Source organism: Rhinichthys klamathensis, unplaced genomic scaffold (genome assembly GCF_029890125.1).
Source record: "Rhinichthys klamathensis goyatoka isolate OS25496 unplaced genomic scaffold, OSU_Roscu_1.1 h1tg000253l_1, whole genome shotgun sequence".
NCBI lineage: Eukaryota > Metazoa > Chordata > Actinopteri > Cypriniformes > Leuciscidae > Rhinichthys > Rhinichthys klamathensis.
In genome coordinates, this window is record NW_026606775.1 from 1,354,069 (window position 1) to 1,370,124 (window position 16,056).

A 16,056-nucleotide genomic window follows, 5' to 3' on the forward strand; every position below is an offset into this window, starting at 1 on the left:
TTTAGAAAATTCATTTTATAGAACACCTCATCTAGTAATGGTAATCGACTGTGATTGGCTCATCCTGACGAGCGCTGAGAATAGTAGCCGCTACCACGTGACAACACCTATTTCCGCAGCGCTCAGTAGGACAATAATTTACATTAAATTATGGCAGCGAGTCGCTGCCATAATTTAAGCGAGAAACCATAAAAGACATTAAATTAAAAACAGACAGTGAATCGTCATAATATAAAAATCTAATTAATAGACCCACCATATTTATCACATGTAAATTCATACTGACCGCCGTTCTACCTTCTTATTTCCGTTTCTGCGGTCGGGTGTCAGAAAAGTTCGCGAATTTTCCCGAACGCGTCGCGAGTTTCCGGATCCAGCGCGAGGGACATCAAAACCGAACATTCAGTGCAATAATAATAATAAAAAACTGTTATTACGGGTTGTGAATACTTAATCAGTATCCTGAACCGTCCGTAATGTCTGTGCTGTGTTATAATAAAGGCTGCGGGCAGCGGTTTGATCCAGAAATCAATTCAGAGGGTGAGTGGTTGTTACACTACCGGTAATGTAGTTACAAAAGTTTATTCATAATCTAAAGTGTTACTTATTATTTTTGTGTACCGCGTTATCTGTTATTTACCTTCATACTCTTCAATGACCTAACGAGAGCATGCATGGCTCAGGTTTCTGTCAGAAATATGCAGTGTTGTTAATAGAAATATATAAGGCTTGCTTCGTAGAATAATGCATATAAGTGTGTTATTGTGAACTGGACTACACTGCATACTACTAGAGCTCAATGAATTATGTGCTGTCCGTAACAAGGGCTCTTACATTTTAATAAATCATCACCAAACATTATGTATTGTATTTAAGATCAATAGTTTGTAAAGAGAAAATGCCACATAACTTCATATTTGCCATATCATTATTTTCCTGAAACATTACATAGTTTAAGCATAAGCTTACAAATCATTTTAGATTTAATATTTTTATATGAATTATCTTTATTATTATTATTAATATGGTATAATTATCCATATAATAAGCTGATATTTGTAATCACATGCCACACTGCTTGACGAACATGCATATAATGTTTGTTAATATTATTTCAAGTGTTACCCAAGTTTACGTCTAATTATATTAAAGAGCTTTTTTCCTGATGAAAAATTATTTTATTTTTTACAGAAAATCTTTTAAACATTGTTTTACATTGATTTTTGTCCCTCATTCCGGTTCAGCTACTCTGATTCAATCAAAATTGTATTTAAGAAAAATATTCAATTATTACAATTATTACAAATATGAATTTTTAAAAATATAAATTTAATTAAAAACAGTAATGTAAAAAAAATATTAACAATAATACACTACTGCCACTGCTAATGATTATATTATTCACAAAAGTTAAAATAAGTGATTGGATAAAATACACGTGATTCTAAGTGTTTTAAGTGGAAAATCATTTCTATCATGACAACTCTCAGATAGTTTTAGCATGTTATTGAATATGGCACTGTTAATGTATTTGGTCTTGGTGGATTAGATCTGCTACACTGCTGTTGATTATTACTGTTACAGAGCAAGTATTATTTTAATAATAAAACTAAAACAAAATACAAATGAAAACTACCCTGTGGGGAAAAACAAGACAGGACTCAAGACTTCACTGGACTTGGCAGGAACAAGAAACAAGAGGCGTCGACAGACAAGGTTAGACGATGAACCAGCACAGGACTGAAAACAAGGAGATTAAATAGGGAAGCAAACAAAAGAGGGTAACCAGGGAGGACAGGAAGTTCAGAGGAACTCTAATAGCGCTCTTACAGCAAACACTGAACTACTCAGTTACTATCGTAACCTCAATTCCCTGAGAGAGGGAACGAGTATTGCGTAGCTATACGCATTGGGGAAACTCCTTTTCCTCGATTTACTGAAGCCTATATGTAAAACGCATTTGCAGCTGCACAGCTAGCACACTGAGCGTCTGGAACGCTCATAGGCTGTGCTGCAGCAACTGCACATCCAATGGCGCTGACGACTCTGACGCGCGACCAATGAGCTAACCCAACGTCAGGGCCTGCCGAGGGGGTGTGGCCCAGCCTATATAGACCCCCGAAACCGCCATTATAGCAGGTTTATACGACTGAAGCGACAACTTCACCAGTTACTATAGTGCGGCCGGCTACACAATACTCGTTCCCTCTCTCAGGGAACTGAGGTTACGATAGTAACCGAGTAGTTCCCTTTCGAACGGTCACTTCGTATTGCGTAGCTATACGCAGTGGGGACGCCATGCAAAACGCCGCACCCTAAGTAACTGGTTGCACTGCAACTCAGGACCCCTGAGTTAACAGAACAAGCCAGAACCCAATAATATATGCATATACGTATATATATAACAGACCAGACACTGTCGGGTCTGAATAATATATATAAGTCAGTAACAACTAACAGAATATATTAACAAAACCAGACACCGTCGGGATTATTAGGATAACTTTATAACCGGCCGAAGCGGGTTTATATAAATATGTATGTGATTATGCACAGTAATCTTGTAGACAAGACCAGACACCGTCAGGTCTCAATCATACCGAAAGCACCTTCGCCTGCAGGGAAGGTACCTCCATATTATAGAACTTCATAAATGTGGAAGGCGAGCACCAGCCTGCCGCATCACAAATATCTTGAATGGGAAAACCAGATGACCAAGCCCACGACGAGGCCATGCCTCTGGTCGAATGGGCCTTGAAACCTATGGGGCAAACCTGACCCACTGAGGTGTAGGCCAAAGAAATGGCATCCACTATCCATCTAGACAGTCTTTGCTTAGTGACTGGATCACCCTTAGATCGGCCACCAAAGCAGACAAACAGCTGTTCTGACTGTCTAAAAGACGCAGAACGCTCCAGATAAATTCTCATTGCCCTAATAGGGCAGAGAAGATTAACCTCCCCATCCCCGGCAGAAGGGGGAAGGGCTAACAGCATAATAACTTGTGCTCTAAACGGCGTTGAGAGCACCTTGGGTACGTAACCATGCCTGGGTTTGAGAATGACTCTGGAGTCATCCGTTCCAAACTCCAAACATGCAGGACTCACAGAGAGGGCCTGCAGATCTCCCACTCGCTTGATAGATGCCAATGCCAACAGGAGAGCAGTCTTTAGCGAGAGTGGTTTTAGATGCACTGACTGGAGCGGCTCAAAAGGCGGTCCCTTCAGGGCCCTAAGGACCGTGGAGAGGTCCCAAGGCGGCACCGAAGGGGGCCTGGAGGGGTTAATCCTCCTAGCACCTTTCAGAAACTTTACCACCAGGTCATTCCTTCCTAGTGATTGGCCAGCCACCAAAGCATGATGCGCTGTGATGGCTGCCACATACACTTTGAGCGTGGACGGGGTGCGGCCCGCGTCCAGTAGCTCCTGCAGGAAATAGAGCACCACAGAAACCTCACATGACTCTGGGTCAATAAGATTTTTCGAGCACCAGCTGGAAAAACCCGACCACTTTAAAGCATAAAGGCGCCGAGTAGACAGGGCCCTTGCTTCAGAGATAGTGTTTAAGACCCTGTCAGGAAGGTCCCCGGGTACCCGTTCAGGGGCCACACATGGAGGGCCCATAAATCGGGTCGGGGATGCCATATCGTTCCGTTGGCCTGCGTGAGGAGATCCTTCCTCATAGGAACAGGCCAGGGGATCGTGTCTGACAACTGAACCAGTTCCGGAAACCATGGTCTGGATTTCCAGAGAGGAGCCACCAGAAGGACTGGGCATCCGCTCTCCCTGACCCGTTCGATGACTTGTGGGATCATCGAGACGGGGGGAAAAGCATAAAGGGGGCAGCTGGGCCAGGGATGAGCCAGCGCGTCCCTGTTTTTCGAGAAGAACACCCTGCAGTGGGTGTTGGCTCTCGATGCGAAAAGGTCGACTTCGGCCTCGCCGAACATCTCCCATATCAGACTGACCGTCTGAGGGTTCAGGGACCACTCGCCTAGGGGAGTGTTGCCCCGTGAGAGCATATCCGCGCCCACATTTTGGACGCCCGGGATGTGCGCTGCTCTCAGCGAGCTCAGATTGGCCTGTGCCCACAGGAGGAGGTCCCTCGCCATAGCATACAGGTTGCCTGACCTGATGCCGCCCTGGCGATTTAAGTAGGCCACCACCGACATGCTGTCCGTACGGACCAGGACGTGGTGACCCCTTAGGTTTGACGTAAAAGCTTTCAGGGCCAAACCAACTGCTTTCATTTCCAGACAGTTTATATGTAAGCTTTGCTCCGTGCTTGACCAGAGGCCGGAGGCAGGCTTGCCCTTGTGCAGCGTTCCCCAACCCAGGTTGGAGGCGTCTGTAAAAACCACCTTCCTTCTGGAAACTACCCCCATGGTCACCCCATTGTGGTACCACAACATGACATCATGACTTTGCGTAAACATACACGCCACTTTCAATTCAAGTGGCGTGTTATCTATACGCATTTTGAGCTATCCGTGTGTATGTCCACGCCGAAATCTTTTGCGTGTATGTCTACGCCATTAAATGTCCGAGTGATTCTGCGTGTATGTGTACGCCGTTAAATGTCCGAGCGAAACGAAGCAAAATCTATATCTACATCTGTGGAGCGATATTTCTTTTCCTAGGATGGTAGGAGAAGACTCATAAATGGTATTAACCCCAGTGACGGGTAGGTTTAGGGACGGGGTTGGGGTAGGTCATATATTTATATATACATAATACAGTAATATAACGTTAAGTCAAAGGCGTTGATAAACACGCTGAAAAGCGATTATGCGTGTTGATAGCACGCCAAAAATGGAAATACGAATTGGCGTGTCATACATACGCCATTTCATGAGATCAGTCTGGTCCTGAGCCCGCCAGGGAATCAGTGTTCTTAAACACCCGTGATTCACCATAATGCGCAGGCTGCCTGACTGCCATGCATGGGTTGGCACACGGCGTTTCAGCCAGTGCTGCAGCGGGCGCATGCGCAGTAATCCCAAGCGGAGTACTGATGATGCAGCTGCCATTAGACCAAGTAGTTTCTGAACGCAGCTGCCAGTGTCTGTACAGAGAGCGCGCGCTCTTGAGTGAGCCACGCTTTCATTGTTACCGAGTCTAAAACCGTGCCCAGAAAGACTACAGTCTGGCTGGGGGTCAGTTTGCTCTTGGTAACATTGATTGTGAGCCCCAGGCATTTTAGATGGCCGAGAATCAAATCCCTGTGAACTATCAGTTCGTCTCTCGACTGCGCCAGCACCAGCCAGTCGTCGAGATAATTCAGCACGCGCACTTCCTTCAGTGGGGAGAGCGCTGCATCCATACATTTCGTGAATGTGCGGGGTGCCAGGGACAGACCGAACCGCAGGACGGTGTATTGATATGCCCTTCCCTTGAACGCGAATCTCAAGAATGGCCTGTAACGAGGGTCGATCTGAATATGAAAATATGCATCCTTCAGATCCATTGTAAGAAACCAATCGCCCGGGCGAACTTGCGCGAGAATTTGTTTGAGTGTTAACATTTTGAAAGGCCGTCTCATGAGAGCCTTGTTCAAATGTCTCAGATCTAGTATGGGTCTGAGTCCGCCGTCTTTCTTTGGGACTAGAAAATAGCGGCTGTAGAACCCTGAATACATTAGCGCGGGAGGGACTGATTCTATCGCTCCTTTTGCTAATAAATTCTGAACTTCGGTGCGAAGCACGTGACCCATGCTGCTTCTCACCGACGTCTCGATAACCGCCTGGAATTTGGGGGGTCTGCGAGCGAATTGGAGTGAGTAGCCTCGCTTTAGAGTGTTTATGACCCAACTCGACACACCGGGGATAGCTTGCCAGGCCATGACCACACGCTAGGGCTTGACACACTGAATGGGACGGGCCGCCTAACTTAGGGGGACCTGATACCCTTATAATGTGATTTGTGCACATACTGAGTGTTTGACTGACTATACAGGCTTTTGCCCGGGGTAAGGTCAGTGTTACAACAGGAGGGGGCCACCTAGAGAAGGGGGACCGTGAACCCGTGTGTTGTGATTGTGAAACATGCTCTTTTTGTGCTTTATTTGGGTCGCCGTGAAAACGGCGTTTGTTTGCAAAGACGCGCTCACTGCTGCGGGCCTGTTTACAATAATTAAATCCCCAGCCGCCTGAACTGAACAGGGAGCTGTGAGAAGTTTTGCTGGCTTTTTTGAGGGTGGTCCGGCTAGTGCGAGACACGAGCCCTCTCTCTTCCCGCTTGTTGCTAGGACGACTTCGGTGGTACCTGGTCAATCACGACGCTGGCTCACGGGCCTTGACGCCGGGGGAGCGGGTAGCGCTTCGCGAGCCTTGACTGGCGGTGGCTATCAGCGGCCGCAGGGCGGGGCTGAGAGGCCTGCTTCACCGGTTTGGCTGGATGAGGCGAAGGCGGTGGTTTGGGCTTGCTGGTCGAAGAGCTCGAGCGTTTCGGCAAGAAGTGTCGCATAGCCTGGGACGCTTTCTGTGCCTCTGTGTACCTCTCCGAGAATCCTTTCACCGCCAGGCCGAAGAGACCGGAGCTGGAAACCGGGGCGTCGAGGAATCTAGTCCTGTCGGCTTCCTTGATCTCGGTGAGGTTGAGCCAAAGATGGCGCTCGAGCACGACCAAACTCGCCGAGGGGCCTGCTGGCGCCCCGACAGGAACCATCCATCCAGCCGACTACGAGGCGGCTCCTCGGGCGTGGCCCACTCTAGCTCGAGGTCCGCGACGGCCTTCGTCAGGATCCGAAGCATTTCGGCATCGGAGTTTGTCCTGGTCGCTAAACCACTGGCCACAGACTGAGAAGCGGTGACGGGGTCGAGAGAGCCCGGCCACTCATCCTCAGAAGCGGCAATGGACAGGCTGTCGTCGCGTTTGAGAGACCCGCCGAAAGAGACGAGGCCTGCCACGTGGGAGGGGGGGGGCGCTGGTCTCCTACGAACAGGACCGGTGATGGCGTGTGAGTAGGAGAAAGTGAAGCACGCGGGGACGCGTCCGGCGTGCATTCACTGACTTCCAAACCCTCCGGTTGCCTAAGGCTGCGACGCTTCTTCTTCCTTGGAACAGAAAGCGTAGTTGAAGCGGCATTGCCGTCTCGGGAGAGAGCTAGCCGATTGGGCAGCACGGAGATAGGCATGCTTTTGCAGGCCGCACATCCGCCGGCAGAGAGTGCATTCTCCGTGTGGTCGATCCCCAGGCAGGAAATGCAGCTCGGGTGTTGGTCTGCCTCGTGCAGACGGCCTCCGCACGTGGCGCAGGATGAACGAGGCATCTGAAAATAATCACAATGCTTGTAAAAGGATATAGGCTGTCGCCGGATAGCCACAGGTGAGACGGCGTCAGGAGACAATAGACGTGCAGGCGAAGTCTGCTGAAGAGAAGCACGCTCAGGCTAAAAGGCTTGTTCGACGGCGACGTTGGGCTAGCTCATTGGTCGCGCTTCAGAGTCGCCTGCGCCATTGGATGTGCAGTTGCTGCAGCACAGCCTATGAGCGTTCCAGACGCTCAGTGTGCTAGCTGTGCAGCTGCAAATGCGTTTTACATATAGGCTTCAGTAAATCGAGGAAAAGGAGTTTCCCCAATGCGTATAGCTACGCAATACGAAGTGACCGTTCGAAAGGGAACCAGACTATTTAAATGTTGAGCAAGCGATCTCATTGGCTGCGCCCTCTAGAGTTTCATGACTGATCTGTTTTGCAGATGCGTGTACGTACCATCCTGGAGTTCCTGTTTTTCATGATGCTCTGAAGGTGAGTGCCTGAAGATCGTGGATATGTATTTATTCTTTTCATTCTAGGCCGTTTACAGCTGGTATTAAGATGTGTTTTGGTCGATCTGATCACAAGTAGAAGAGAGAGACACATTCCCGTTTTAATCCGTCACTTTTGTCCACTTTAAACCACTTCTGTCCTGATTTCTTCGAAGGGAGGGTCTATGGATGGGTTTTTTCAGATATTTCAAACTAATGGACAAAATAAGCTCACACAATTTACATATGAACGCGACAGGAGATGACGGGAAAACATACGTAGAACATCAGCTTTAGTTTCTGATCTGACAGACTCAAGATCAGCCGAACACTGTGAGTGTGTGATAGAAACCAGGAATGGTGACATTGTACTTGAGTTTTTCATCTTCAAACCAAACTTGTATGGAGGACCAACTCTACCATATTTAAAAATAAATACAGAAATAAATAAATGCTCAATAAATAAATAAGCAAACAATTAATCACCCCAAAAAATACAATAAACAAATAAATGTAGGTAGAAATTAAATTATACAGTGAGACATAAATGTATATATCTCTTTTAATTAGCTTCTTTATTTATTCATCTTTGTAATAATTACCTTATTTATTTATTGAGCATTTATTTATTTCTGTATTTATTTTTAAATATGGTAGAGCTGGTCCTCCATAAACTTGGGTCTTCAGCTGACAAAGTTTAAACCCCGTCTGACTAGAGCTTTTCCCATAATGTTTACACGTTCGGTCAGAAGGTGGAGAGTATAGGCGTTATTTGTGTTCGAAAAACATTCAACGACATGAGCGTTTACACTATTAAAACAATCCGGTTGAATGTGTTTTCAACTCTCTGGAAGTGGTCAAAAGTTGACAAGCTCAAAGCGTTTTAGACCCGTTTACACCTGTATTCATCCTCGTCTTCTTGTGACCAAAATGCATCTTAACACCAGGCGTACACGGGGCCGTTTTGCAAATAAAGGAACATTGCTTTTATTTTTTACTGTTTGCTGGTACTTATTGATGTCATTCTTCTGAGAAATGTTTTTGTATTGTTCTGGTTGCAATAATGCATGTTTTTCCTTTAAAAGACATTCCAACAAACCCTCTTTCTTTCTTTATCACTTTCTTCAGGGTTGGTCGTGTTGTAAGAGACGGACAACAGACTTCTCGGATTTTCTTAGTATTGCGGTAAGTGTCTCATTCTCAGATCTCAGCAGAACATCTTACACGCAAATAAATGTGTTTTTGTGTTGGATGGTGTCTAAATACAGCCTGCTGCTTCAGAAGAAAAGAAACAGAACAACTATTTTCTATTTTGCATTGATGTGCTTTAATTCTCAAACTGTCAGTTACTAACCGATATCACAACCATGTAAGATTCCTTTATCTCTTCGATATCCCTGAATTCTGTCACTAAGATAAAGCGAATGCATGCACATGTCTCCTGTTTTCTGGCTGGTTCTCTGTCAGGGCTGCACTAAAGGTCCTCATAACAGCGAGAAGCCGCTTGAACCCGTGAAACCAGACGTGAAGGTCTCAGGAGAGAAGAAAGAGCTGGAGGATCTGAAACCCAGGTTTAATGAGTATATCATCCAGGCCCCCAAACCACTGGAGTTCATCCAGAGACCCAGGTAACTCTTCCTCATCTTCATCATCATCATTATAATGGCTGCTAAAGCTGCTTTTGTAGGATCTGTATTGTATAAAGCGGTTTATAAATGTTGTTTCAGCGCTGAGGAGCCGCTGGTGAAGCTGCAGAGGAAAGTCTCCTCGTCTCTGAACCAGACGCTCGAGAAACTCAGACTCGCAGACGCCGCTCCGCTCCAAGAGAAAGGTGACGTTACATCATTATAAACTTGCAGGAGGTTCTAGATTAATTCTCGTTTTATTTAGTCACATGACCATCTCATGCAAAACCTGAAATGTGCATCTTTTTGACCTTCAGAAGAGGAAGGAAGTGAGGTCAAATTTGGGACGGCGTGTAAAAATGGAGGCTGCTCGAAGGTTAGAAAACATTTCTTCTGTATGGTAACACTTTACAATAAACTCCTGTTAGTTTAAAGAGGACCTATTATGCTTTTTTCCATATTCATCTGTTGATGTTCCATGTTCATCTGTTTCATGCAGCTGTTAAAACATGAAAGTTATTCTCTATATCAGGGTCAGTGTTTCTGAACTCCCTGAAACGCCTCCATTGTAGTCTTGAGTTTCTTCTGGGAACAAACACTTCACAATATTCCTCATTTAAATAATTAATACGCAGAATAAAGGGGCGGAGCCTGTTGAGTTAGTTAGTAGTGTGTTGAAACTTGAGGTTATGGTAAGGGGCGGGACATTTCCCAAACACACTCGAAGCCCTTGACCAATCACAACACACTGATCCAGCCGACCAATCAGAGCACATTGTGCTTTCAGAAGGAGGGGCTTCACAGAGACAGGAACTAAACAGAGCGTTACTGACAGACTGGGAAGAGAGGAGCTGCAACAATGGAGAATATGGGGAAAATAATGTGTTTTTTGAACATGAAAGCATGAAAACCTATTCTTGTAGAGCCCAAAAACAAAATCAAGACATAATATGGCCTCTTAAACATCATTAAATGCATTAACTAACACTGAGTGATACATCTGTCACAGTATTTTTTAATCTTTGTCAATAAAAAAATACAACTGTTCAATGGTAGTTAATGTCAGCTCAGGCCCATTACATAATATTAACAGGTAAAATTTTAGATTTTATCTATTTTATCTATAAGTATATTTTAAAATGAAGATTAATAAATTGTTTAGAAGTATTTTTCAGTGTTAGTTCAAGTTTACTAATATACTTAATGTTAACAGATGGAACCTTATTGTATTCCGTAGTATTAACCTTTTTTTTTTTATGAAATATGTGTGCTAATATTATGCCATTATGATTATCAGACATACAACGGACCAAAGACTGATGCAGAAACGTGTTCATATCATCCCGGAGTGCCCATCTTTCACGAGGGGTGAGGAGAGTTTATAACTGACTCTGAAAAGCGACTATTTCATCTTTTTAGATGGTATTTTATGCGCATGCATGGTTTCAGGATGAAGTACTGGAGCTGCTGTAAGAGGAAGACGTCTGATTTTAACTCATTCCTGTCTCAGGACGGCTGTAATAAAGGATCACACCAGTGGAGGAAACACACGGTGAGCCGAGCAATGGCTTCACATCCATCAGGTCAATATCACATGATTTACTATGATTCTCAAACGCGTGTGTTTTCTGTGCCTGCAGGGTAACAAAGTGGCTCCATGTCGATTTGATTGGCACCAGACAGGAAGTCATGTGACCATGTCTATCTATGCAAAGAACTCGAATCCTGAGCTTTGTTCTGTGGAAGCAAACAGCATCTCGGTGAGGGAGTTCGACTGTTTAAAGTGATATACTGTGCAATATATGTGTTTTTGCCATTGTCCAGTGTGGTGATGTTATTTATTAATTGTCTGTACTTTTGTTGTCTGATGAATGATTTTTTTGGCAGCTGAAAATCCGTCTGATCTTTGAGGGAGAAAAAGAGTTTGAGCTGAAGATGAGCCTGTGGGGGGTGAGTTTCAGTATCCATCCATTATCTGCGTCAAAACACATTTAGTGTCTTTGAGATAACATTATTGATTTATTCATATCTTGAACTAGCTTTTATTTTTTATATTTTGAATTTTAATTTGAGTTTTTTTTGTAGGTATGTTTTTGTTAGTTTTTGATTTTTTTTTTTATTAGTTTACTTTTTATTTCAGTTTTAGTTTGACATTTTAGTACTTCAAATTAAACTAAAATGTCACCTTGGCAAACGGCTGAATAAGTCAAACTACAATAAGTCAAAAAAATGTTTGTAATGTTTATATTTCATTTTATTTCAGTTGATGTTTTATTTTATTTAAAGTAACAAAAGGTTTTTTTTTTACTTTTAGTTAACTATAATAACACTATTTGTTCAGATAATTTGATCAACTTTTTTTTTTTCTTTTTTTTTACACTTTTGTATTGAAAAGTTTGAATTTATGATCCTAAACTTTTATTCTAAAATCATCTTAACTGCATGAAATGACTTTGTGGACAACAGTGTTATTGAAATAAAGCTGAAATAAAATGAAATTTAAATATTAGATGAAAAGTAAAAAAAAAAAGTGAGAAATCATTTCAAAGTTGAAGCGCTGAAATTACTAAAGCTGAAATAAAAATATATTAAAGTTTAAAATAAATAAAAATTACAAAAAGCAAAGATACTAAAAGTGAAATTAAAATGAAAGCTGAAAATATTTTTTTTTAACCTAATTCAAAATAATGAATATACTATAATAGTATTTAAATAATAAACAACACTGGTAGACAAATATAAATTGTGCCTACATACAAACTTGTTTTCAAAGGTGACATTTTAATATATATATATTAAATAAATTACTTATAATATTACATTTGTTTGTATTCATTTGTATGTAATTCTCATACTTCCATTTATTTATGCCATATTTGATTGGATTACATTAGTACTAAAAAGTGAGAAAAAGAGACTTAACACTTTCAAGTCAATGATTTATAGTGTGAGTTTCATCCATTAGATGAGCGTTACAGCACAAAAAAGAGGAAAAGCACAATACCTGTGTGTTTATTAGACATAATCCATTGAATGGTTTTGTCCCTGTATATTAATCACAAAAGAAGAATTCAAAGTTCATGATTTTGCAGTGTATTTGTGTCGTTTTGTTGATATATTGTGTGTTTGACAGGTGATTGACATCAGTAAGAGTGTTGTTAACATGATGGCCTCTAAAGTGGAGGTGGTCATGAAGAAGGCGGAGCCTATAACCTGGGCGCGGCTGGACACGCCCCCTCCAAAGCCTCAACCGACCAATGAGAAGAAAGACAATCCAGACCAAGAGAAAATGACCGCTTGACTCCCACCGACTCGCTCAGGCTCTCAGACAGCAGTGATCAACTAAACCTGCATCTTCACCCGCTGTATGATCTGGCAAATCAGTGAGATTATTGATTTATTGATTTAATAATCTGATAATATAGATTGTGTAGGAAGAGCACATCATGACTGTTCTTGCTTTACACTCTAATCAGTTTAGATGTGAATGAAAACGAAGCTGTGAGGGTCCGGGATGAAAGTTTAAACAATCTTTATATAAATATTATAGTAATATTAAATCTTTATCAAAATATAGTAAATATCAAACTAATGCATACCGATACCTAACTAACTATATTTAACTGTTGGAGCTGCTGCAATTGCAGTTATTTTTATATCACATCACAACAGTCAACAGGTAATAACACATTTAACTAGATGGTTTTATTAATCAGGAACTCTTAATTACGGTAATTTTAACATGACATCAATGAAGCATCACTTTTTGTTTGTTTTTCTCCCCCTGCACATTTTTTCCACTTAATTTGTGGAAATGCTAATTTTATTGGGTGAACAATTCGTTTAATATCTCTCACAGTCTTGTTTTCATTGGTGTCAGATTCAATATGGCATCTAAAGTCTTTCTAAAATGATTTCACTGAATTATAAAATTTCAATATAGCAATAAAACAGATTTTTTTTTTTATTATAGCTTTCCTGTAGAGGTGAGGGTAAGATGAGTCCCATTAATGCGCATCAAAATATCAAACAAAATGAAAAAAATTAAATCTGTATTTTGGTTATTTCCTCTGTTATGTTAGTGCTGTCAACATTTATACAAGCAAATATATTTGTTGCCTTTTTGTTGTTTTATCATTAAATGTTGTTTTGATGATTTACAGCCTTAATATTCATGCACATTCACTTCCTAAACAACAGTCTTAGCTGAGTATAAGTTTAACAGTCTTAATTCAGCTTGGATTAGGTTTGCTTGTGTCATGGATTGGGATCTTTCGTTAATGTCGTGTCATGAATGTAGTCGACAGGAAAATAAATCACCTTCAGACTCTTAAGCCCCGTTCACACTACAAGCGACTTTGTCGCTGCATGTCGCCAGTGGCTGGCGATGAGGTCGCTAGTGGGAGTTCCCACTACTGGTTGCCTTTATGAATGACATCCAATGATGTGGAGAAGGATTATACGCGCTCCGCTCCTATTGGTTTTCGCTCCCGAAAGTCGCTCCCCATTTGCATAAAGTTAAACAGATCTCAACTTTGTCACGTCGCCAGACACGCCCCATCCGGTCGCCAACGGACGCTGTCGCGCGTGTCGCCGGAAGTCGCCCACTCACCATTGAAATGAATGGTATCGCGTCGCTTGGTCGCGTGTAGTGTGAACGGGGCTTTACTCGGGTTTGGCTTTCTAGAAATAAACTGCAGTAAATCACTGAAAACTAGAATGAAATATAAACGTGTTTATGTGCATCTGATGGAGTTAATGAGACTCATGTTACTGTAAACGGGCAATTCTTAGACTATGGGCACTTTCATGTCCTTTGATCATATTTTATAAAAAACATTTAATTTTGAAAAATTCACACTTTCAGTTAACTTTACAATGAAAGTACTTTAGAAACTTTTTACCGGTAGTCTACGATGATTTTTTCACCTTTTTAAATATCATTATAGATGCAAATATTGCTGTTTTGTGCTTGTCCCACACCCAGACTTCTGATCTTCAATAATGAAAAAGAAGTGTAAAAAAAATGATTTATCTGTTTTTTTTTTATATGACTGTATAAAGTATCAGTAAAATAATCAAAACATAATTGTGGTATTTAAGGTCAGACAACTATTAATGTGATTTTATATACAAAATGTAGTTGTCCCACAGTATTGCCGTCATTTCCACCACAACGATGTAATGTCCCTTTTAAAAGGCTTTTTTGAAAGATTGTTTGGGTAGTTTCTATGGAGATGAACAATGACATCACAGCACATGTCTGACATGGAGGAGACTTTTAATTTATTCACCAACTTGGAGAAGAAAACTCAAGGTAAATATTGCTTGAAATGAAAATATTTTTATTGTATGTCATTTCCAAACATGGCGTAAGATCAATTGAGTTTATAAATAAATAGATTTTTTAACATAAATAGATGTATTTTGCGTGCATGCAATGCTAGCTACCAATTCATAGCTAATCTGTAATACTAGCTTGGATTTTTTTCCAAAATACTGCAGGATTGTCATTTCCACCGCTGTCATTTCCAACACATTCCTTCTTGGGTGGAAATGACAAAGGTGAGGTGGAAATGACATTTATGCTTACAAGGTGCAATTCATAGATTGTGGGGCTACATATGTATATTTTATTTATTGAAATGTACAATGCTAATGTATTTATTCAAATATATATTTGTTGAAATGCCTTTTCATCTATTTTTAAGATGCCGCGGAAGTCAACTGCAGAAAGGTCTCAGTCCTATACCAAAACAGAACCAAACAAACTAATGACTAATGAGATTAATGATTTGTTAAATGGAATTGTCTGTTTCAGAAAGTTTCAAATAAAAGTCTTCTGTTTTTCTACATGGACGTCCATTCATTGTCATTTCCACAACAACCAGTCATTTCCACCCCCTCATAACTTTTTAAAAAATATATACACAATTCTAATCACTCATTAAAAACTTCAGCATAGTTTATGGGATAATGGTCCACTTAATGTAATAACACTAGTAGTTATTTTTTTAAAATGTATCTAACCAATCCAATATTATATTTCAAGTTGTGGTGGATGTAAGCTTTGTGTTTGGGCTTCATGACAATTAATTTACTTAATCCACAAATCTATGGTAATTGCAATATAGGTATAAACTGGTAATACTATGTGTGAAAGTGGTCTTACACTGTTAAGAAATTATCTATATCATAATATTTTAAAATAATAATCAAATATTTACATGTGATGGAAATGACATTTGTTCAGTGCGGATCGGAAAATATGTCAAAAAACACCAATTTGTCTTATAATGTAAGTGCGTTCGCTTATGGATCATTAAACTAGACTAGTTATATTTAAAGGAGCTGTATGTAAGAAATTTATTTGAATTAATCATAAAATGGCCCTGATATGTCACTAGACATTGAGAAATCATGTTCATTTCAAATACTTATATCACTGACAACAGTAGTCCGGCCAGGATATTGTCATTCAAAAAGTGAAGTTGCAGCCCTCAACTGATGTTGATGTTGTCATGTTGTGTTTTGGTCTGTTGCTACACCCTCCACCTATCGACCATTCACAAAGTCAGTAGTGTTGCGCCATCCGGGTTGCCAGCTCTGCTCTAGTTACCACAGCTGCAGCTACACACGTGTCGGATAAAAAAATGCAGCCGATCTGGCAACCTCGAGTCAGGGG

General features: G+C 41.4%; 1 protein-coding gene across 1 annotated transcript; it reads left to right on the forward strand.

Moving 5' to 3' along the window:
- Positions 1-395: 395 nt before the first annotated feature.
- On the forward strand, positions 396-12,719 carry chordc1a (cysteine and histidine-rich domain (CHORD) containing 1a). The gene is made up of 11 exons (XM_056266785.1): positions 396-540; positions 7,698-7,747; positions 8,875-8,931; positions 9,214-9,374; positions 9,474-9,577; positions 9,689-9,747; positions 10,669-10,739; positions 10,821-10,923; positions 11,012-11,131; positions 11,259-11,321; positions 12,505-12,719. The coding sequence occupies exons 1-11, from the start codon at positions 477-479 to the stop codon at positions 12,670-12,672; spliced, it is 1,020 nt and encodes a 339-aa protein (XP_056122760.1). The 5' UTR covers positions 396-476; the 3' UTR covers positions 12,673-12,719.
- The last annotated feature ends 3,337 nt before the right edge of the window (positions 12,720-16,056 follow it).

Coding starts and splice junctions, on each gene's coding strand:
- chordc1a (XM_056266785.1), top strand. CDS start 477: ATGTCTGTGCTGTGTTATAATAAAGGCTGCGGGCAGCGGTTTGATCCA. Junction 7,748..8,874: donor TTTTTCATGATGCTCTGAAG/GTGAGTGCCTGA, acceptor CACTTTCTTCAG/GGTTGGTCGTGTTGTAAGAG. Junction 9,375..9,473: donor GAGTTCATCCAGAGACCCAG/GTAACTCTTCCT, acceptor ATGTTGTTTCAG/CGCTGAGGAGCCGCTGGTGA.